This window comes from Mustelus asterias, chromosome 7, assembly GCF_964213995.1.
Source record: "Mustelus asterias chromosome 7, sMusAst1.hap1.1, whole genome shotgun sequence".
NCBI classification, from domain to species: Eukaryota; Metazoa; Chordata; class Chondrichthyes; order Carcharhiniformes; family Triakidae; genus Mustelus; species Mustelus asterias.
This window is the reverse complement of record NC_135807.1, coordinates 65,689,131-65,711,741: the sequence shown is the minus strand read 5'-3', so window position 1 is coordinate 65,711,741 and position 22,611 is coordinate 65,689,131. Positions and strand designations below refer to the sequence as shown.

General features: G+C 38.6%; 1 protein-coding gene across 5 annotated transcripts in view; it reads left to right on the top strand.

Annotated features, from left to right (window-relative positions):
* atp6v1h (ATPase H+ transporting V1 subunit H) overlaps positions 1-22,611 on the top strand; it is an 87,910-nt gene that overhangs the window by 8,286 nt on the left and 57,013 nt on the right. For all 5 annotated transcript variants that reach the window (XM_078216165.1, XM_078216162.1, XM_078216166.1 and 2 more), the window contains exons 2-6: positions 970-1,101; positions 5,528-5,627; positions 6,954-7,043; positions 11,408-11,521; positions 18,563-18,667. In XM_078216165.1, coding sequence (XP_078072291.1) covers positions 998-1,101; positions 5,528-5,627; positions 6,954-7,043; positions 11,408-11,521; positions 18,563-18,667 — 513 coding nt within the window. In that variant the 5' untranslated portion in view covers positions 970-997. The remainder of the gene's footprint in view (positions 1-969; positions 1,102-5,527; positions 5,628-6,953; positions 7,044-11,407; positions 11,522-18,562; positions 18,668-22,611) is intronic.

Sequence of the window (22,611 nt, the reverse complement as noted above, 5' to 3'; positions counted from 1 at the left end):
GAAAAACTGGATGTGGATCTTTGGTGAAGGCACCTGAGAGAGAGCATTGTTTGGTAGAGGTTTCAAATAGTTTTCATTGAGAATGGAGTTTGGAACCCTTGGAGTGCAAGTCAGCGTTCCAGTGAGACCATTTTGTTCAGTGTGACAAGCATCTGGGGGGAATTGATGGGAATTCCATAGCAGTTGTGTAGGGGGAACACCAGGCTCTGATTTGTGTGGTGTGTCTGATCACATTGGTCCTATTGTTGTACATGTGTTATCTTACAAATCTACATCATTTGTGAAGTTTTATGGTTGGGGTAAAGGAGCAGTGTATTAATTTTCTTCTTTACTAAATGTTTTATTCATTTGTTGTTGGCAGTTCTGTAACTCTTCACCCATGTATGTAAACAAAAAATTAAAAGGATCTATGAAGTCAGGCTCCAGCCTGGGATCTGAGTTATCCAGAAGTAACAGCTGGGATTGTAAGAGCCATTTACTAATCTAATTTCAGATTATTTTTCTGAACTCTTAAGTGGTTTGGAATATTTAAAATTACTTGGTGAACTGAAATATATAAACTAAGACACCTCACTGCTGTTGTAATACCTCTTGGTGTTGTTTATGGTTTTTAAATTATTTTAACAGAATTGTCCACAGTCCTATCACTGATTCTTTGCTTTTTCTGTGAATTTAAATGAAAATCTGAGCATTCTTACCCATTATCTTCAGCGTAGGAATTATATTTTATAGTTTATAGAATGCTTTTATAAAAATTGAGCATGATATTTCGTGTTCCCTCTTTCAGCTTGTATCCAAGTAATGAGGTGGAGTAGGTTGCAGTACTGGGAGGGCAGAGACCAGTTCAATTGGAAACATGTTGCCAGCAACGAGTTGTCATGCTGGATAGTAATCTGGATAATCAAATTCCTCTCAATGAAATTGTTCAATACTTTTTTTTCTAGTGAAACTGTGTTTGTTTGTCTTTAGACTATTCGGGCACTCCACTTTGAGCAAGATGGACATCAGAGGTGCTGTGGATGCTGCAGTTCCTACTAATATTATTGCTGCCAAGGCTGCAGAAGTTCGAGCAAATAAGGTCAACTGGCAATCTTACCTTCAGTGAGTATAACTAAATAGTTTAATTCTGTTAATCCCAGAAATGTTCACCATTGGTAGCACAGTCTGTGTCTTGCCCTATCTCCTGAAAACCTGAACACTTCATCTCTTTATTGAGAAACAACACTGTGGTGATTGTCCCTTTAAGGGCAGCACAGCTTCAGAGGATCACCTGGCTTGAGGGACCAGTTGAGACTGGGAATGGGTAATCAGCCCAGGGGGTGGAGTCATAACTTGGACAAAAGATAATCAGAAGACATGAAGGGACTGGGGCAGCTGGGGGTGGGGTGCCAGCCTCTGTATAGTTTTTCCTTGTATTCCTGACACAGTCTGTGCGCGCATATAATTATAAACACTTTCAGTTGCTTCAGTAATGTATCATGGCTGAATGAAGTTCTGTAAGGAAATGAGCATTTTGGATGCAGCTACTTATGTATGACAACTTCTTTCAGCATTAGACATTGTCAAGTTGACTCTAAGGGTTTATATTTGCTTGAAATATTTCTGTTCTTTCCAAAGTTATTCAAGCTAGTGTTTGAATTTTTGTTTTATTGACATCACTGTAGTAACTCTTTATTGTGTTCACCAGAAGGTGATCATGGTAGCTTTTCATTTTTGGTCTACGAGGAGATGAAAGTAAATGGATGTTGCTTATTTTCCCTTTGATTCCATCGTGTATATTTTGTGATAGTCATCTTCAAATAACAACAGTGCTGGAAATACTCAGCAAGTTTGGTAGTGTCTGTGGAGAGAGAAACAGTTAACATTTTGAGGTCAAGTATGACTTCCTGGGATTGTGAAAATGTCATATTTAACTCTTAGTTATTTCTCCCTCCGAAGTTGCGGCCAGACCTGAGTATTTCCAACGCATTCTGTTTTTGCTTAAGTTCTGACATCTGCAGCATTTTGCTTCTATTATCCTTCAGTTGTTTTAAAATGTCAAAATAAGCACACAAGACTTGGCTTTGTTTATTTCCTCTGTAACCACTCTTATTACTAGACTTAATTATACCAAAACTTGTAAACTGTAACACTTTTAACATCTGGCCTAATCCAGTTTGTAAATGGTGGATCTCAACACCAACCTCACAATGGAAAATGGGATCTGGAAGATATGCAGTCATTGATTAGGTTCTCTACATTAGCAATCTAAAATGTTTCCCTCGTGTTTCCTCTTCAATAAGGGAAAAGGCTTGCACAAAAACATTTAAAAAGAATTGAAGAAAAATAATGTTGAACTTTGTCCTTGTTCTACTTCAGCTTCTCACGAATAACCACCCGCAGCTTTAGTCCCTGTAGAACAAGAAAACCCTTTCCCTGGGTACTTGCCACACTTTTTCAATATTGAACTAAGTACAAAAGATATTGGCCTGGATTTTGCAGTGAGCTGTTTAGTGATAGCGCTTGTTGACCACAATCAGTAAGGATAGGCACCTCCACTATCATCCTCAACACCGGTGCCCCACAAGGCTGTGTTCTCAACTCCCTACTGTACTCCTTATACATCTATGACTGTATGGCCAAATTCCTCTCCAATTCAATTTTCAAGTTTGCTGACGACACCACTGTAGTGGGTCAGAACTCAAACAATGACGAGACAGAGTACAGGAATGCGACAGAGGAACTGGTGAGGCAACAATAATCTCTCCCTCAATGTCAACAAAACGAAGGAGATTGTCATCGACTTCAGAAAGCGTAAAGGAGAATATGCCCCTGTCTACATCAACAGTGACGAAGTAGAAAGGGTCGAGAGCTTCATGTTTTTGGGTGTCCAGATCGCCAGCAACCTGTCCTGGTCCCCCCATGGCGACACTATAGTTAAGAAAGCCCACCAACGCCTCTACTTTCTCAGAAGACTAAAGAAATTTGGCATGTCGGCTAAGACTCTCCAACTTTTACAGATGTACCATAGAAAGCATTCTTTCTGGTTGTATCACAGCTTGGTATGGCTCCTGCTCTGCCCACGACCGCAAGGAGCTACAAAAGGTTGTGAATGTAGCCCAATCCATCACGCAAAGCCTCCCATCCATTGACTCTGTCTACACTTCCCGCTGTCTTGGCAAAACAGCCAGCATAATTAAGGACCCCACACACCCTGCACATTCTCTCTTCCACCTTCTTCCTTCGGGAAAAAGATACAAAAGTCTGAGGTCACGTACCAACTGACTCGAGAACAGCTTCTTCCCTGCTGCTGTCAGACTTTTGATTGGACCTCCCTTGCATTAAGTTGATCTTTTTCTACACCCTAGCTGTGACTGTAACACTACATTCTGCACTCTCGTTTTATTCTGTGAATGGTATACTTTGTATAGCGTACAAGAAACAATACTTTTCACTATGTTAATACATGTGACAATAATAAATTAAATCAAATTTTATTCAATCTGCGTACCACAATCCACATGACCGTTTCAGTTTGAAGCACGGAAGATTCTGTCCTGATGTTGGTAAAAGCGAGGCCAGCAGTGTCATGTAATACAGGGGGCAATACAAGCCGTTATGGATTTGGCTTCCAGTCACCGCTTTAGACTGTGTAAACTAGACTGATCCAATGAAAAGGCATTGGAAAATTAATCATGTGACAGTGTTCAATTTACAAAATTAAACATTTAGATATTATTTTAAAAATGCAATGAATTTTAACCAGAGCTATTTTCATACACACTTTGAAGTTAGAAATCATTTAGTGATAAATATTGAAACAAAATGTCTGAAATCGTATGAAAAAGTCATAGATTTTTACTTGCATTTCAGTTTTTAAAAGATTTCATGTTGACCTTTTAACATGGTTTATATAATTTGTTTAGAAAGAGATTTGCATGAAAATGAATGATAAATATTAAGTTAGACTAATGTTCTTGCATCATTTATTTGAATCCATTTTAACGTTTGAAAGTTCCTTGCTGGTGTGCGCTTCCTAATGTGAGAAGGCCACTTAATCCCTAGAAGTATCAGCTTTTGAAATTAAAGTTAATCTAATTAATGGACAATTAACCCAAATCCACCGTAGTTCCATACCTGCTATTAGAAATAGCCTTTGGAGTGGCATTTGTTGGCTGACTGCAACTTCAGAATTTACATGGTAGTGTACATTCTGGAAGTTCTGGGTCTTTCTGATGTCTGATAAGAACAAACATTTTTGTCAAAATCTGGGATTTTACCAAAAAAGTTGTACATTGCTTATTATTTTGTTGTTTGTAATGTTATGTTTTAAGACTGTACCTTTTTTATTTGCAACTGATATAGTTTGGGGTGTATCTTTTGAATTTGGGTGAAATGAAAGGGGCATGGAACATGTGTTGGAATCTGTTTGACAGAAGTCTAAAGTCTAATTGTTAGAGATTAAAATATTGAGATTGTGCTATTGAGAGGGAGATGCAACATATTTATACTTGGGGGATAATGACAACTGTTTCTAAATGTACAGTGGGTAGAGCTTGTATTTCCCTATTCCAGAAAGGTGGTATCAATATCAAATTGTAAACCGTTGTGCTCTAACCTGTCTATTTTACTTCTGAGACAAATGGCAGTTATGATCAAAGATAACCAATAAGGATTTGTACATGGATACAAGCTGATGTGAATCCTGTTGCCATGAAGAGGAGGATAGAGGAAGAAATTTTTGAGATCAGGTTGCATGCACAAGGCAGTTTGTTTAGCCCCATCCACAGTTGATTGAGAGGCAGAAATGATAGATTTGGCCAGGCCTGCACCTTAAGCAGATAAGATATGGTCTCTGTAGTTCATCATGCCAAGTGTGGGTTTGGAGTTTGTGGAGTTGAGATTTGTGTAGCTTAGAGTTAGAGCAAGAAATCTACAGTGGAGACAGCTCTGGGCTTAGAAGTTAGTGGGAAAGTAGAAAAGGAAGCAAACCACTGGATGATGGAAGCTATTTTCTATGAGACTTGTAGTTTGCGGAGAGTGATAAGTAACAAGAAACTATTTATTTCTATAAAGTGTAAATTGCGTACACATTTAAGACTTTTTTTTGTCATTTGATAATAAAAGTCTCTCAGTGTGAAATCTTTAGTCATTCTGTAAGTGAATAACTGGAAGTTCGAATTTTTCTTATAAAAATGCAGTCTGTACAGCGACTCTAATATTGTGCACACAGGTGCAGTGTCTCAAAACTGGCAAACCCAGGACTGAGTCCGTACTGGATTTCTGAAGTTTTGGATAGTATTGGGGTCAAGGGTGACTTGGATTACTCTGTGGGAATAGTAGGTATACAAAGCTGATAACTTGTGCCACCATGCCAGTACGGGACCTAGCTGAACATGCTGCTAAGTTATTTTACTCTTCCAGTAGTAATTCATGCATAGCAACTTAAAACATGTTTGTTTTTTGGATTGCTGGATTTGAGACACTGTAGCTGCCTTAATGTGGCATTTCAGAATACTGTGCGCTGACACTTGCGTTCTTTTCTCAGAGGGCAGATGATTTCAGGTGAAGATTGTGAGTTCATTAAAAGGTTTGAAGCTGCTCGTTCAGAAGATAAGCAACGGATACTGGATAATGAAGGCCACCAGGTATAATCTGGAATCAGTGTGCACTCATTTATTTTCTATTGTAAATAGATGTCTTGTACTTATCAAGGTTGGTGATTTTTCACATTGGTGTGTGGAATATCTTTTATAACTCAGTAACTTTCTAATACTAGCATGTCAACTACAAATGAATTAATATTAAAGAACATTATTTTCTGTACTGTAATGAACTTTTCCTTTTCAATGGTCTACTCTTGCTCCTGTGTTCCCATATAAGTATTCTTTTGTCCTGCGTTTTCCCCCTCCTTCATAACCATTGCTCCCTTTATCAAAAATAAAACAAATTCTTAATTTCACTACCCTGTTCAGCTCCTATTCTGGATCTAGTATTTTTTTCCACTCCAAGTCCAAGGTTATATTACTTTTTTCTCCTCTCTCCTCATTAAGCTGCTGACGTCACTGAATACAAAACACTTGTATTTATTAGACTGTTTGTTTATAAAGGCTTATCTTGTGTGCATCTGAAGAATGTATTTGGATTTTGCAGAAACGCCTTGGTTAAGATGACCTGGAAGATTATGATCTGGATTGATGTATTTTTTTGATGGCCATGTTGACAATTTTTAACTGTTAATAGAATTTTTAACTGTTAATAGAATGGCTCATTTTGAAAAATGAAACTTAAATATTCTTGGTTTGAATATGCAACCAGTGTTGAAAATTATTCTTTTTGTATAAAAATTGGATCCACTTTATTTCATGTGCTGAAAAAGTGTTATTTTGTGGAACATATAGTTGGGAAGTAAAATGCATGGAAGAAAACTTCTTTACCCCAGGTTCCATAATAAATATTCTTGGCATCTTTCACACAGCAAAAACATATAGATACCATGGATGGAATTTACACCGGTGGGATTTTCCGCTCCTGCTGAAGGCAATAGACTTTTGAATGGGGCATTGCATTTTCTGGCCCCTACCCATCCGTTAGGGCCATAAAAATTCACTCTGTTCCTGTTCCGTCTTTGTGGATTTCAAAGCATTTATGTGCATTCCATCTGCTAACAGAAACAAATAGTGTATTTTTGGGTTTCATGTTTTAATTTATAATTCTTTTACTGTTTTGATATTCCTTCCGTAGGTCCCAATATTGGGTAAAAATCCTAAATTTATAATTTAGTTTGGTATCATACAATATAATTGGGACTAATGTTAACATGTTTTGGGTCCAAGCAGGCTGCTCGCTATTTGTGTATTTTATGCATATTTTCAGTGGTTTACAAATAAATGTGACACTTACACAATTTTTGAAATTGGTTGAAATTTTGTGTCTAAGATAAAGTTAAATAATTCAGTGGTTTTTTTTTGTAGTGTGCCAAAACATTTTTGAACTTAATGGCCCACATTTCCAAAGAGCAAACTGTGCAGTACATTCTGACTATGATTGATGACATGCTACAGGTATGTTTACTGTTAAAATGATCTTTTCATTGTATAACATAGCATTTATTTTGAGCATTCTGTTAGATATGATTATGAATTTGACAACTGTACAGTGCCAATAGTGAGTAATGACTTTGCATGTAAAATGAAGAGGTATTTTGTAAAATTGTTCAAACCAGCAGGTAATTCTTTTGTCATCAGTATTTGGGGCACAAAGCTTAGTTCGTCAGGGATGAAATGTTAATGGATGGTAAATCATATTTCTGAATTCCTGATACCTAAAACTTAGTACAGGGAGCTCCAAGCTGTGACTGTGAAAATAGCGATTTATTTTGATGGCTCAAGCTCTAGTTTTATTATTTTGGCAATGGTAGAACCATGTAAGAAGCTAAGAAAGTCTGATGTGAAGGATACAGGAATAGCTTTTTCCTTTTCTGGCTGGGCTCTGCTTCCGTTTTAGAGTGGGTGAGGCCTGCAGTGCTCATCATTATTAAAGTGTAAACCAGATAGCAATATCCATGATTGCACGTGGGAAATTAGGCAGTTGCTGTTCGAGTTGCCCTGCTCCTCCAGAAGCTGCACTCTCGACTTGTCTTGCTGACTCAGCATTGAAATACATGAAACAGTGCAATGTTGCTCTGCTTAGACGATATATGCTCATGCAAATATCCTGAAAAAGTTATACCTTTCCCATTCTGGTTTAAAGCCATTTTTAATGATTAGTCTAATTTGCTGCCAAACAGCCTCCTGGACACTGAAAAGTATTGAAATTTTAATTATTGTTAAATACTTAATATTTTTCTTTCAATCCCATCTTTCTTCCTTTGACACCCTAACTAATTTGACATTGAATTAAATATTGTAACTTACTCCCTGGTTCAAACATGGCACTGGTCATTAACGATTCTTTGATCTGAATGGTTAAGGAGATGCATAATTGCTTGCTGTGTTCAGAAGATTCCTACTTGCCATGCCATTTTAGCTTTTTACACCATGCTCCATTGCAGATTCCCATAGTATAATGAACAGCTGGCAGTGTTAATTCACTGCTGAGAGCAAAATCTGGCCCATTATTTCCTTGCTTTCTGTTTAAAAATATGTGAACTTGTTCTGGATGGAGGTCGAGGACTCCATTTCCCAAATGGGTCACGAGTTCTGGCATGTGCACAGAACGCAGCAGGGTAGCAGGTGCATGTGCTCGGTTATGGTTTTTTAAGCTGCAGGGGATGGGCAGCTTGTCTGTGTGGTGATTTTTGGCATGAAAATTTGAACACTGGGCCTTGGGAAGAGGTGAGTATATGTAACTAGATTTCTTGGGAGGCAGAAGAGGCTTCAGGTAGTGAGGGCTCGGTAGTAGTCATGGAGATGGGGGGGGGGGGGTGGTGTTGGTGAGAAGGTGATGGAAGGTTCCTGACTTGAAGTTGGTTCGGGTTTAGAAGCTATTCATAGCTTGCTGCAGCTGGGAAACTGGTGTATGGAGAAACCCTGGGCAGTGCCAGCTTGATGAAGCAAGTGGCCTGCGAAGGAGCTGAAGTTGTGCCAGTAACTAAAGGTTGGAGTGCAGTTTTGGGAATTCCGTGGCATGCAGTCTGAGGAGAAGAGATTAAACAATCAGGAGGTGAGCAGTTGTTCAGGCAGTCAGAGCCAGAATTGTTTTTGAGGAAATTTGAAGGCTAGATCTTCATTTGTGATGTCTCGTGAGTGAGACAGTTTTCATGAGATCGTGTAACTCCTGCTGAGAAATCTGAGATCTGTCTTGATCGCATCTGCCATTTATTGAACAGTTGGTATGTTTGAACACAGCTTGCTTGTTAATATTTATATCATGTTACTTCTAAATGTCATGAGTATAAGAGTTATTTGGACTATAACTTCCATTTAAATGACAATCACAGTCGGATTACCACTCTGCTCCTAGTTACTTAACGGAAATGTAGCTATACTGTTCTTGCCCGACCTTCAGACTCGGGCTGGGTGAGAAAGACAGTGCAGCAGATTTTGGAGGCCTTCAGTCTAGTATATGAGAGTCAAGGGTAAGGAAGTCACACACACCCCCCCCCCCCCCCCCACCCCACCCACCTTACTTTTTTTTTACAGCTACCTTTTGTTTTGCTGAATGAGAAGCCTAATGATCCAAGAAGCAAGGCTGGATTATTCTAAATGTCATCTCCTCTTTGACCACATTGTCCATTTATTCCTTCTTGTTTTAGTTAAGATTAATCCAGTGTTTTTCCCTGGAATTGCCTTTCTCTCTGGACATGAACTATGATGAGTCAAGAATAACTTTTGACATTTCTGAAATCAAATTTATTTTTAAATTGGTCTGGGATTATTTTCTTACTGGTGCTTCAGCAGTTGAATATCATAATTCTGGCCACTATTCTGAAAAATGTTTTCTATTTATCCCTTGCATAGGTATTTCATTTTGATGCCTTGCCATTTTTAAAGATTACTGCTGAAATGGTATTGAAGGTACACAAGAATAGAATGACACTTAAAAGGGAAACCAAATATCTTCTGTCAGCAAGATGGTAGTAAGAGGATTATATATGCGTTGTGGCAAAGGGCAATGCTAGAATGGTTGATTAGTATTTTATATTGGTGTTTACTAAGGAAGAAGAGCTGATTAAAATATTGGAAGAAGTAGAGTGGTTGAAGTAATGGATGGGGTGAAAATTAATGGGCAGCTTGTACTCGCAAAGCTGGCTATGTCTAAAGTAAATAATCACTTGATCTGGATGGTGTACAGTCTAGATTGCCAAAGCAAGTCGGGGTAGAGAAAGAAAATGGGATTTCTGTAATCTTTCAGCTTCCCTAGATACAAGAAATCATGCTGGAGGATTGGAATGTGGCAAATGTGACACTCTTATTCAAGAAAGTGTGCAAGATGTTCCTAGTAAATAAAGGCTGATCCGTTTAATTAAAAACAAAATCATTACACATGAGATAAATGAGTTAATTATGGCGAGTCATTGCTGATTTATAAAAGGCAGGTTGTGCTTGACTAATCCAATTTTTTTTGAACTAGCAAAAGATTCAAGAAGGAAATGCAATGGATGTTATCTGTGTCGATTCCCAGAGAGCTTTTTGACTAGGTCTACTTAAAACACTGGTATAACAATGAAGGCTCATGGAGTATTGTCAGCATAGATTGAAAGTTGGCTAAAGACAGAAAACAGCAAGTTGGCACATGGTTATTTTTCACGCTGGAGGACAGCAGGCAATGGTGTTGCTTGGACCTCAATTTGTTACTTTGGAGGGTACAATTTTTAGAATTCACTGTTTGTACCAAACTTGGAGGGGTGGCAGACATTAAAAATGATGCCTATCAATTGCAACAGGATAAGCTAGCATAGATGGGCAGATAAGTGGCAATTGGACTTCAACATAGGTATGAAGTAATGCATTTTGGTGGAACGAATAGGGCAGGCAATTAGCCTTAATGACACAGTTCTAAAATGTGTTTGAGTGATTTGATGGTTCATGTGCATAGATCTTTGAAGGTGACAGGACTAGAGCGAGTAATTAACAGACCGTTAGGGATCTCGGGTTTATAAATAGACACATTGGGCCATAACTCCACAGTATCAGTTTAGTAGATATGCTGGGGAATCCCTCTTGGAACCTTGCTAGTGAAGGGTTTACACAGCGATTGCCCAGTAGTGCTCATTTTTCAACTTTTCCATTGCTTCTCCTATCTCTGCTTTTACCAATATTTTAAGCAGCACGTCTTCCTTGGTAAACACCAATATAAAGTACTAATCAAGGGTTCTAGCCTTTCTCAGCACCACTTGCTTCCTCTGGGCAATTGCCCTGTGTTGAGAATCATTCAAAAAAGCTATTTAAATTGCTAACTTTGGATGGTTCTACCAGGGATACACCAATATTTACTCTGGAAAAAGTTAGAATTAAAATCTCTTCTAACATCTGGATAACAATTGTAGCCACTCAGGCCGATTTTTCTTTGGATAGTTCTTGGCAATTACCTTCTCCCTGTTCATTTCACTAGGCCCTTTAAACTTAGAAGCTTTACAGCAGCTAGTGCAGTAAACTAGTATTTACTTGTGGTTTTGAGCTTTGGTAACACAGGAGAATGATTCTGGAGTTTGTGCAGAATTGGAGGCTTAAGAGTGTACCAATACTGAAGTTGGCTATTGACACTTGACAGCACCATTAAAAATTGTATGATGTGATATAAAACTGAGACCCAAGTATAGGTTATTAACTTTTCAGTTTTGTGTTGTGAAAGTTTGTGTTTTCATGTCCTGTCACTACTGAGGAAACATATAAGGTAAAGTTATTAAGTTTATACTTTAGTTTTTTGCCGAAATGTTTTACGGTAGATATGTGTTGATGTTTTAAATGGTTTTTGCTTCAAACAGGAAAACCACCAACGAGTCAACATTTTCTTTGATTATGCCAAAAAAACCAAGAATACTGCCTGGTCATACTTTTTACCAATGTTGAATCGACAGGATCTATTTACTGTTCATATGGTGAGTGAAGAGTGTTGGGTTGTGACTTATTTCTAAAATTGGTTCTAAGTAGCAATACGGAGATTAATAACTTTTTAGTTGCTTTTAATTTGATTTTCTATCTCATGGACTTGTATAGGTTGAACTTTTAGATCTTCCCAGTGCTGTAACATGTTGTCAGTGGGCCCAGTTTACACACTCTACCTCAAAGCACTTTCATTTGAGTGTCCAATACAAACCATAGAGCTTTGGCTAAACTTGATTGGCTTTGCAAAATCATATGCTAAGCATGGTCACGAAAATCCGTTTCATAATATAATGCTGCATGCTGATAGATGTGGTATTGTTCCTGTTATAAAGTTTCATTAATACAGCAGTAGTTCTGGCTACTTTTCTCATCAGTGGGAGGATTTTCAGTTCCTAGAATTCACATTCCTTAATTCCTATTGTCAGGATGTGTTTTGAAAGAGGTCTATAAGATTTAATGACTTTTTTGCTAGTGGTTTTAGATTTTTTTAAATAGACAACTTTGTTCCTTTTCAGTTCTTTATTATATACTGTTATGAGTCAGGTTGGATACTTCAAGGTACTCTATGAAGCTCGCCTGACCTGTAATGTTTTATGTTGAATTTGGCTAGGATGAACATGAGTTTTCACTTCAGGTGTGATTCAACTGACCCACGAGGAGCGCTTATCAAAAGCAAAGTTTAATTAAGAATATTGTTGACATATATAATAAGACAATTAGCAAGAACTTTTAATAATTACAAACAAGAAACACAACCACGATAATGTATAACTCTTGAGCTAACTCTAGTGTGTTCTAACCAAAGCCAACATCCAATACACACAACCCTCCAAATAAACACAATACAGCATAGGCTAATGCCCACTTGTTACAGGAATCCCACCTCCTGGGTTGAATGCTGAAAATCCCTTGTGAAGAAACTCAAGAGGTTGTAATTGAATCTGTTTCTCAAAACCCAGCTTCTTGAAGAGAAGAACAGGGAGAGAGAGAGCCTGCTGCTTGGCTTGCTGCTAAACTGCTTCCAAAAACGAAACTGAAAGCCCAAAAGAAAAATCCCCTACCACCTGACTGCCACACCTTAGCCCCATCCCCAATGACATCACTGAAGTTGTAAGCTGCATATTTTTTAAAAAAAAACCTTTCTTAAAGGTACACTCGCATGACAATATGAAGACTCTGCTTGGGCTAATTTGAGTCCACTATGAACTTGGGCCAACCAATAACTTCAATTGCAGGGAAATATGTTTAACTAGCACAAATCACTTTTATTAAAAATTGTGGAGGATGGGTTGGAGAAAGAAAGGCTGGTAATATCAGTTGGTTTAAATATATGCTGAGCAAAAATAACCAAGATATTTGGTCAATTCAAACGGGAAAGTGTGTTTTTGAGATTTCGTGTACTTTAACTTGGTCCCTTCGGGTGATAGAATTCCTTGGACCTTTGTCAAATAAGTACAAATTTAGCCCCTTTTCTGTGATATCCTGTATTAGTGGCACTGGCTCCCAATGTGCATCTTGCAATTTGAAAGTAAGCTTGTGGCGATTCATTCAGAAAATAATGAAAGAACAAAATTATTGGGATGCTAGAAATCTAAAATATAAACAGAAAATACTTGAACACCAGCAGGTCAGGTAGCATCTGAGGAGAGAACAGATGAGATGATTTGGGTTTGTGGACTATTTGATAGGTTAATTTGTCTGTTTTTTCCATGTATACAGTAAGTTAAATTAGGTACAGTCAGCATGGGTTTGAAGTGCTGGTGATGCTTAACTGATTTATTTCAACAGTGTATGGAAATAAACAAGCATGTCGGTAAAGGAAACACAGTAGGTGCAATATCTTGAGCTTGCAAAAACATTTAGGCCATGGTATTGAAGTGGCAGCTATGCTGTACAGGTCTCTGTTAGGATTACTTGTGTTCCATACACACATAGGCACAATGTGTTAAAATAATTTTGCTCTGCATGTTGATGCCAGGTAAATAATGGAGAAGCTTGCAAGGGACCAGGAGAAGGTTAAAGACTGCCTAAGGTAGTTTGTAAATGTGGCAAATAGAGTTCAGCATATGTAAAAGTGAAAGAGTACATCCTAGAGAAAACAAATGTAAATTTATAAAGCACCATAAACACATTGCCATCAGTAAATTACTATAAAATGTTCTGACCTTTTTTGCAAAATTCTCGAAGGTATGCAGGGTTTTAATGCAAGTAGAAGTAAGTGACTCAAAGGCCAAAACAAATTATTTTTGTAAGGCTATTGAAAGCCGGGGGCAATTAATCAGTCATTGGGTAGACCGCAAGAGTGCTGTGTGCAGTTTTGGACACTTCCTGTAGAAAAGATATGTGTATTTATTTATATATAAGGCAGGGAAATGAGTCTCTGACTCCAAATATGCACTCGCTTGTCTTTACAATATGATACAAGAGTGCTGCTTTCAGTTTGTTTACTTATTAGTGCCACAAGTAGGCTTATGTTAACAACAAAATGAAGTTACTGTGAAAATCCCCTAGTCGCCACACTCTGGCACCTGTTCGGGTACACTGAGGGAGAATTTAGCATGGCCAATGCACCTAACCAGCACGTCTTTCGGAGTGTGGGAGGAAACCGGAGCATCCGGAGGAAACCTATGCAGACACTGGGAGAATGACACAGTGACCCAAGCGGGAATCAAACCTGGGCCCCTGGTGCTTTGAGGCAATGGTGCTAGCTGCTGTGCCGTCACTGTCATATTAAGGGAAAGCTTCCACAGTGCAATTAAGGAAACACAGAAAATTATAATGAAGTTCTGCTGTTGGCAGAAGTTTCTTGTTGAGCTTACCCCTGTTATGGTGCCCCCCACATCTCTCAATATCTGGATTGTTGTAAATATGAAAAGTTCGAATGAAGATTTACTATGATGTCAAGGATGATAGTTATGAAGCTTGTAAAAATGAGGGCAATATCAGTGAATATAAAGAGTAATCTAATAATGCAGTTATTTCCAGTGGTTGATGAATTTATCATTGCATGACATGTTAGGATTAATGCCAAAGCATGAAGGTTAGAAAACCTTTTTTCACTGAAAAAGGTTATTAATGGGAAGCTAGTAGGTTTTTCACAAGAAGTTTGTTCCTTTTTACTACTTTGCTGTCCAGGGGTGCTCCAAAGCAGCCTTCTCTCCTTCCTGAGGGTCCTGGTGGAAAAATTTGCATTCACTCATTGATTCTGCAGATGACTAAGATTGTAAGGCAGTGTTCTATTTTACTGGACCTCCAACCACGTTTTGGTTTTCCAGACAAGAGGAGCACTGAACTGCAATATTCAGAATTGCTGTTGCCATTGAGCAAATTGATTCTGAGCAAAGAAGCTGCGTGTTTTGTTATTATTTTGTATTCTTCAAACGCACATTTTTATAAATTGAAAGATTTAGCTGAATAGACTCTGCACATGGTGCAGCTGAGAAACGGACTTGTTCTAAACTTAAAAGATAAATATTGTGACATGTGAATCAGAGAAACATAAAGGAGGTATACTTGCAGAGCAGGACGCTGTCTTTTGACTTGATGCTGGAATTGGGTTTCAGTGTCAGATAAATATGATTGATTGATTTCATCTTCACTGATTAGGGATAGCACCCTATATTATCACCCAGGTAAATCCATAGCCACTGTCTGACAAATTGGTTTATGAAGCCATATTTTCAATTTGTTTCCTAGAACAGCTCACCTTCCTGTGAGCAGGCCCAATATGTTGCAGATGGAGTGTTGCACATTTTTTCAAGTGGAAACAAAGTTTGGATACTTCCAATATGTTTGATTTCAGGATATGACCGTCTTGAATAATTCTACATCCCCCACTTTAAGTCCTCTAAGACATTTTTTCAAGAGAGTGGGTGGCTTTATTTGCCAATAATTCACTACACAGTGTATTTGTCTGAGCGGGTACTGTACGTTTTAATATCAAGGTTACACATCTGTTGAGTTCTATTATGATATGTTTTTTTTCACTGCACATTGTTAACCTGAATGGTCAAGATTTATTTGGTGAACAGTGCCTTTTGGAAAGGTTAGAGATTCAGATACTGCATTTCTGCTTGAAAGCAAGCTGCCTGTGTATTTGAAGATTGTTCAGATAGATTGAATTCTTTATCTCTGGATGTTTTTTCTTGAAATATTTGGCTTTCATACGTATTTCAAAAGACTATGTTGCTTTTCTTCTACACCTGTTCCAACTTTGTTTCTGACTGCTTTTTCTTTGATATTAGTTACTTACTGTCTTATTGAAATAATGATAGTAAAGCCTAAATTCTTTTCTGGTTATTATGATTTCTAGGATATTGTTTTGATTGAGATGTAGCTCTACACTTTGTATGGAACATAGGTTTGTGACTAAGACTCATGCCATCCATGAGCTTATTGTGGGTGATTGCATTGACATCTTGGCCTTAAATGAAAACCGAGCTGAGGGATGATACTTTTGCCCTTAATGAAGCTTTCATGTTTGTCCTGTTACGTAATATCACATGCATCATAATAGAAACTCAACAGTCGCCCTGTCAAAACTGTCGCTATGGCATTTATCACAAAATCACATCTTGGCTTGATTCCCCCAATCCTTTAGCTCTTGGTTCTCCTTTGAGCATCTCAGTTTGTGTCTCAAAATAATTCTGTACCACCCTCCCAGGTATGAAACCATTTTATGACAGAGGTCTTTATTATTTTCCTCCTTCAGTCTCTGCACTGAATGACTTCTCATCCTCTGATTTCAAGCTCCATCAGTGAACCATCATGTTCCCTGTCCTCTTATCCTCCCTAAATCTCTCTCTCCATATGAACTCTCCAACTTGTATTCAAAATTACCCCCTTGACCTTGCCATTGTGTGGTCTGGCAACTCCCATGGTTTCAATTACAGAAGGTCATCTCTGATCTTTTATCGCTTATCAATCGCATCCCCGTTCTGTGCCACAAGCCTACCTCTTGTATCCATCTCTGGAAAAACTATGCCTCAATTCACTGACAACTTCACTTTCAAAATTCATTTCTCATGGTTGCTGTTCCAGCACTAACAGCACTAACTTCTAATGTCCAAGGATCAATCCAGGGCCCCTCCTATTTCTTATCTATATGCTGCCCTTCACAACAACATCCTAAGGTGCAACATTCTTTTTCACGTCTACGTTGATGGCACCAACTCTCTCAACCCTTGCTAAATTATCAGACTATTTATCTGGCATCCGGTACTGGATGACCAGAAGTTTCCTTCAACTAAATATTGGGGAGACTGAAACTGTTCTTTTTGGTTCCCACTCCCAACTTGGTTCCCTAACTACTGACTCCATTCCTCTCCCTGGCAACAGTCTAAGATTAAGCCAGTCTGTTTGAAATCTTGGTGTCACATTTGATCCTGAGGTGAGCTTCCAACCTTCAATCTGTAATATTGCTCTGTTTTGCCCCTGCCTCAGCACATCTGCTTATGAGGCTCATCTACGCACTCTTGTCTGGTTGCCCACATTCTACCCTCTATAGCTTGAGGTCATGCAAAAACTCTGCTACCCATGTCTAACTCGCAATAAATCCTGTTCTACTGTCTTTGATTTGATTTATTATTGTCACATGTATTAGCATGCAGTGAAAAGCATTGTTTCTTGCATCTATACAGACAAGGCATACCAGTCATAGAGAAGGAAATGAGAGAGTGCAGAATGTAGTGTTACAGCCATAGCTAGTATGTAGAGAAAGATCAACTTAATGCAAGGTAGGTCCATTCAAAAGTCTGGCAGCAGGGAAGAAGCTGTTCTTGAGTCAGTTGGTACGTGACCTCAGACTTTTGTATTTTTTCCTGGTGGAAGAGAGAATGTCCGGGGTGCGTGGGGTCCTTAATTATGCTGGCTGCTTGCCAAGGCAGCGGGAAGTGTAGGCAGTCAATGGATGGGAGGCTGATTTGCGTGATGGATTGGGCTATTTTCACGACCTTTTGCAGTTTTGGGCAGAGCAGGGGCCATACTAAGCACTACCCTGTGCTGGCTGACCTTTGTTAGCTCTAGTCTTGATCTTCAAATTCTCCTCTTGTTTTCAAATCCCTCTGTGGACTTGCCTCTTCCTGTTTCTGTAATCTCCTCTAACCTTACATTCCCAATCATGATTGCTGTAACATTTGTGTGCTTTTAGATGCAAAGGTTCCAAGCTCTGGAATTCTGGCTCTACACCTCTGTGTCTCTATCTCACTTGTTTCCTTTAAGATGCTTAAAACCTACATCTTTAACTAAACTCTTGGTCATCTGACCTAACATTTCCTATGTGGTTCAGTGTTATACTTCGTTTTATAATGCTTCTGTGATCTTGATGTTTTGCTACGTTAACAGTACAATGCAAATTTGTTGTTGTTACATCATAACTTTTACATTTTGTATTTAATTGGGAGATTAGATTTGGAAGCAGAAGTTTGCTTATGTTGTTTGCAGCATGAAATCAACAGAGATCCATATTGCATAATGATAGATTCAATGCATTTCTGATTATCCTTTGAAATTGGCAAAATCTTCAAATCCATACTTTATGTAGTAATTTGAGTGCAGATTATTACGGAGAGCTGCTAAAGAAAAATTAATTCAAATTGTTCTTGAAATAAGTGCATTTATTTTACTTGCTCAAACTTTGCACACAGTGGAGGAAAATGTCTGGGGGAATGTTCCTGGAGGTCAAATGACCATCCTATATGAATACTATCATGATGTGAGACTTGTTTTTGTTTTTTTTCCCTTCTCGGTATTAGCCCTCTACTTGCTTTCGTTTATGGAAAAGTGAAATTATCAATATAATCTCAAGTGGCTCGTCATCTATGAATGCTAACTAAGTTACTCTAGTAAATAAAGTCAATTAGTCTGTTTTCTTCAGTTTCTGACTTGTTTCATGTTGAAAACATGTCAATGTTGTTTGATTTCTAACATCCAATTTTAATTGCTGGGATAAATGTGAATGCAAAGGAAACAATGGTCCAAATTTATATCCATTTCAAATGTCAATGTTTCTGAAATGTTGCATTTTATACTTGCAGGCTGCAAGAATTATAGCAAAACTAGCTGCTTGGGGGCGTGAGCTGATGGAAGGGAGTGATCTGAACTACTATTTCAATTGGATTAAAACTCAGCTGAGTTCCCAGGTAATTGAGCGAATTAAATACTTAATATTGGGCAAAATATCCTCAATAGAACATTTGTAAGGATAAAGGTTAATGGCTCAAGTGTCATTTCCCTTGTACCTTCACGATCAGTGTACAAAGTAAGCTGGCTGACAATAGCACTGATTCTATTGCTGGAAAACACTACAGATGTGGTCACTGGCGTAAGTCATTTCCTACAGAGTCGATAGCATCATGTATGCTAAACTATTTACAGACAGACTTAATATTTGGGTATTTTACTCCACCTTGATGATCATTGTGACTCATACTTGTATGCTGCACTGGTATTGGTATTTATTAGGTTTTACATGAGGACCAGCATCTATATATGCCTTAGCAGTAGCTTGCAGTACTGAACAAGAATTATATCACTTGTACCATGCTGGGTGGAGTTGGTGCTCATTGGATAGGTGTCTTGAAGGAAGGTTCTACCTTGTCTAGGATTTCTCTACTATCCTCCCAACCCTGCCTCCAGAGGGCAGCCTCTGTTCATTAGCCCTTGACTCTAATCAGCTGGGATTTGTCTATTTGAAAATGGGTTTTTTGTGCGGCTGATCCTGCTCCAATGTCAGCCTTTGCTGATGTCCTAATCCAGCAGCTTGGTGTCCTTGTATCATTTTTTGAGGGTAGGTATGGGTGTTGATATTGGTGTTTACCCTATTGAGGTCTTTTCAGAGGGTGGGATGGCCACTTGAGGTGTTGGGTATCTTCCAGACAAAGGAAAAAGAGTCAGCTAACTGCTTTCCTTCGACTTCTTGGGGCAAATTAGATGTTATAGCGCTTTGGTAACCCAATCATCGACGTGTGACCAGGGGAAAAAGTGTTTCCCATTTTACCACATCATGCTTTCAAACTTTGTGCCAGAAAATTTGGGTCTGTTATCTTCTATTCCTGGCAAACAGTTTTAAGAATCCCATTGTCAATAGAGATAGTTACTTATGGCAACTGATAGTGTGACTGGGATTATTGGTATATTAGCTTTTAGATTTTGTTATTTGCATAAGAGCAGAATGCTTCCTTTGCCTAAGTTTTGTGAAGATTGACAGTTTTTAGGTTATATGAAATACCCTCATACTGTGCACTCTAATACAAAAAGGTGATGTATAACAATACTGTAATAAATACTTCTGTTAATTGAATCCAGGTATATTAGAGCTTACAACAGTGCACCCCATCTGTTAAAAGTTAACATATATGTTTAGTTAGTACAAATGCGATTATTGAAAATACATATTTGATACAAATTCGACATGGGGGACTATTCATTCACTTTTTACTATGACAAACTATTGTTTGTGTAGAATTTACTGACATTAACTTTTAGAATTTGTACCATTTTTAAATTAATGTTCCCTTTAAGAAAGCTTGTAATGACCTTGCCCATCAGGGTTATGAAAGTTATGTCAATGTTTATTTCATGAATCTGTGAGATCATGCCACTCTATAAAATTTGAAATAAAATTGTTCCAGTGAAAATAACTCTGTTCTCCACATCCTCGACTACAAAAGCAAAATGCAATGGATGTTGAAAATCTGAAATATAAACGCACGGGTCAGGATTTTATATTCCCACCAAGGTGGCTTCTAGGTTGGGGGTGGGGGAAGCAGGGCCTCAGGAGGGAAACCAGGCCCTTTCACGGAGTACCTTTTCCCACCCAACCTCAATTTTTAATCATGTGAATATGAGTAGGGTGGGAAACAGGGGAATAGACTTTTTCCCCATCTGGGAGGGAGGGGGCATCAATCTGAAGACCCCTTCAGATTTGGGGCGCCCTTCTCTCCAGGACCTTGGAGCTCCAGCCCTCCAATCCCCACTTGCCTGCCCCCTGTCCTCCTCTGCTTTTAAGCAGGTGCAGAAGCTGAGAAAGAATGAAAGGGAAGGCCTGTGATAAGGTGGGAGAAAGTGATGAGGGTAAAAAGGGTAGTAAAAGAAACAAAAAATGAGTTAGAAGTATAAATGACAATAGAAGAAACATTCCCTTTTTCTGGATAGTTGATAACAGTGGTTACTGTCTTGAACTCAGCAAAAGGTTGGAAAGTGCCTAAAAGAAACAGAGTGTGACTTGAACTTCTATTAAGCACATTGATTGCTTTACAGGATGCCTTATCCCAGCTTGTCCAACCTATTTGCATGGAGGGACACATTTCAAAGTTTTTCTCACTTGAGGGGCCAATGAGCAAATTTCAGGAAAGATGAAGTTTGGCACATCAGTAAACATGAATTTTTAAAAATGGACACTCTTTCTCTCACTCTGTCGGTCTGACTCTTTCTCTAGCTCTCTTTTTGTCTGACTCTGTGTGTCTCTTTCTCTCTCTTTCCTCTGGTCTGTCTCTGCACCCTGATCAAATCCCACCGTGGCCGATGGTGAAATTTGAATTAAATGAAAATCTGGAATTAAAAGTCTAATCATGAAACCATTGTTGTTTGTCATAAAAGCTCATCTAGTTCACTAATGTCCTTTTAGGGAAGGAAATCTGCCATCCTTACCTGGTCTGGCTTACGTGTGACTCCAGATCCACCGCAGTGTGGTTGATTCTCAAACGTTCTCTGAATTGGAGGGCAGTTAGGGATGGGCAATAAACGCTGGCCCAACCAGCAATGTCCACATCCTGTTTAATATTTACATACTGGTAGAAGATTTTTGGATACCCTTTTATGTTAAGTTTCCTTACTATTTTCAAATTCTCTCTTCACCAGTCCTATTTTCCTCTTTTAAGTTCCCTTTAAATTGGGTCAGACCCCATTTGGAGTATTGTGAGCATATGTGTGCTGGCCTTGGAAAGGGTCAAGAGGAGGTTCACAAGAATGATTCCTGGAATGAAGAGCTTGTCGTATGAGGAACGGTTGAAGACTCTGGGTCTGTACTCGTTGGAGTTTATAAGGATGAGGGGGGGATCTTATTGAAACTTGCAGGATATTGCGAGGCCTGGATAGAGTGGATGTAGAGAGGATATTTCCACTAATAGGAAAAACTAGAACCTGAGGGCACAACCTCAGGCTAAAGGGATGATCCTTCAAAACCGATAAGGAGGAATTTCTACAGCCAGAGAGTGGTGAATCTGTAGAATTCTTTGCCCCAAAAGGCTGTGGCGGCCAGGTCATTGAGTGTCTTTAAGACAGGGATAGATAGGTTCTTTATTAATAAGGGGATCAGGGGTTATGGGGAAAAGTCAGGAGAATGGGGATGAGAAAAATATCAGCCATGATTGAATGGCGGAGCAGATCCGATGGGCCGAATGGCCTAATTCTGCTCCTATGTCTTGTGGTCTTTCTTTCATTCTATTGACCTTGTTCTCACTTGAAGCATTTACCTGACATGTCATACCCCCCTTTTTAACGTTCCATCCTATTGTCTATCTCTCTCATCATCCAAGAAGCTCTAGTTTTAGTTCTCCAACCTTATGCTCATTATGTGCTATCCTGAGCTTGTAGGCTTCAGAAAGGCAATGACTAACTTCACCCACGTTGCTGCACTTTATCCTGCCAGTAATGGTTGCATTCGCTATTCTGCCTCTTAGATAGACAGAATATCAAGCAAAATTGATTGTGAACTGCAAATAGATATCCTTTAACATCTCTAAAACAGAATATTTAGGCATTATTAAATTGCTGTTTCCGAGAACTTGTGTACAAATTGATTGTTGTGACTACAGTTTAAAAGCTGCATATGTACAATATCCATATTGATTTTCTCACAAATAAATTTGATTATCTGAGCATGGCACCGTTCATAAATCCAGACTATTCCTGCTCAATCTAAATTTGGACTCTTAAATTTACCTACAATCAGGGTAAGATAGTTGGTCTGCAGTTTCCTGGCTGATCTCTTTTTTGAATAGGGTGAACTATTTGCTGTTTTCTAGTCCTTGAGACAACACTGCTTTCTAAATATGTTTTGGGAAACTGATTAATCCTTTTGCTG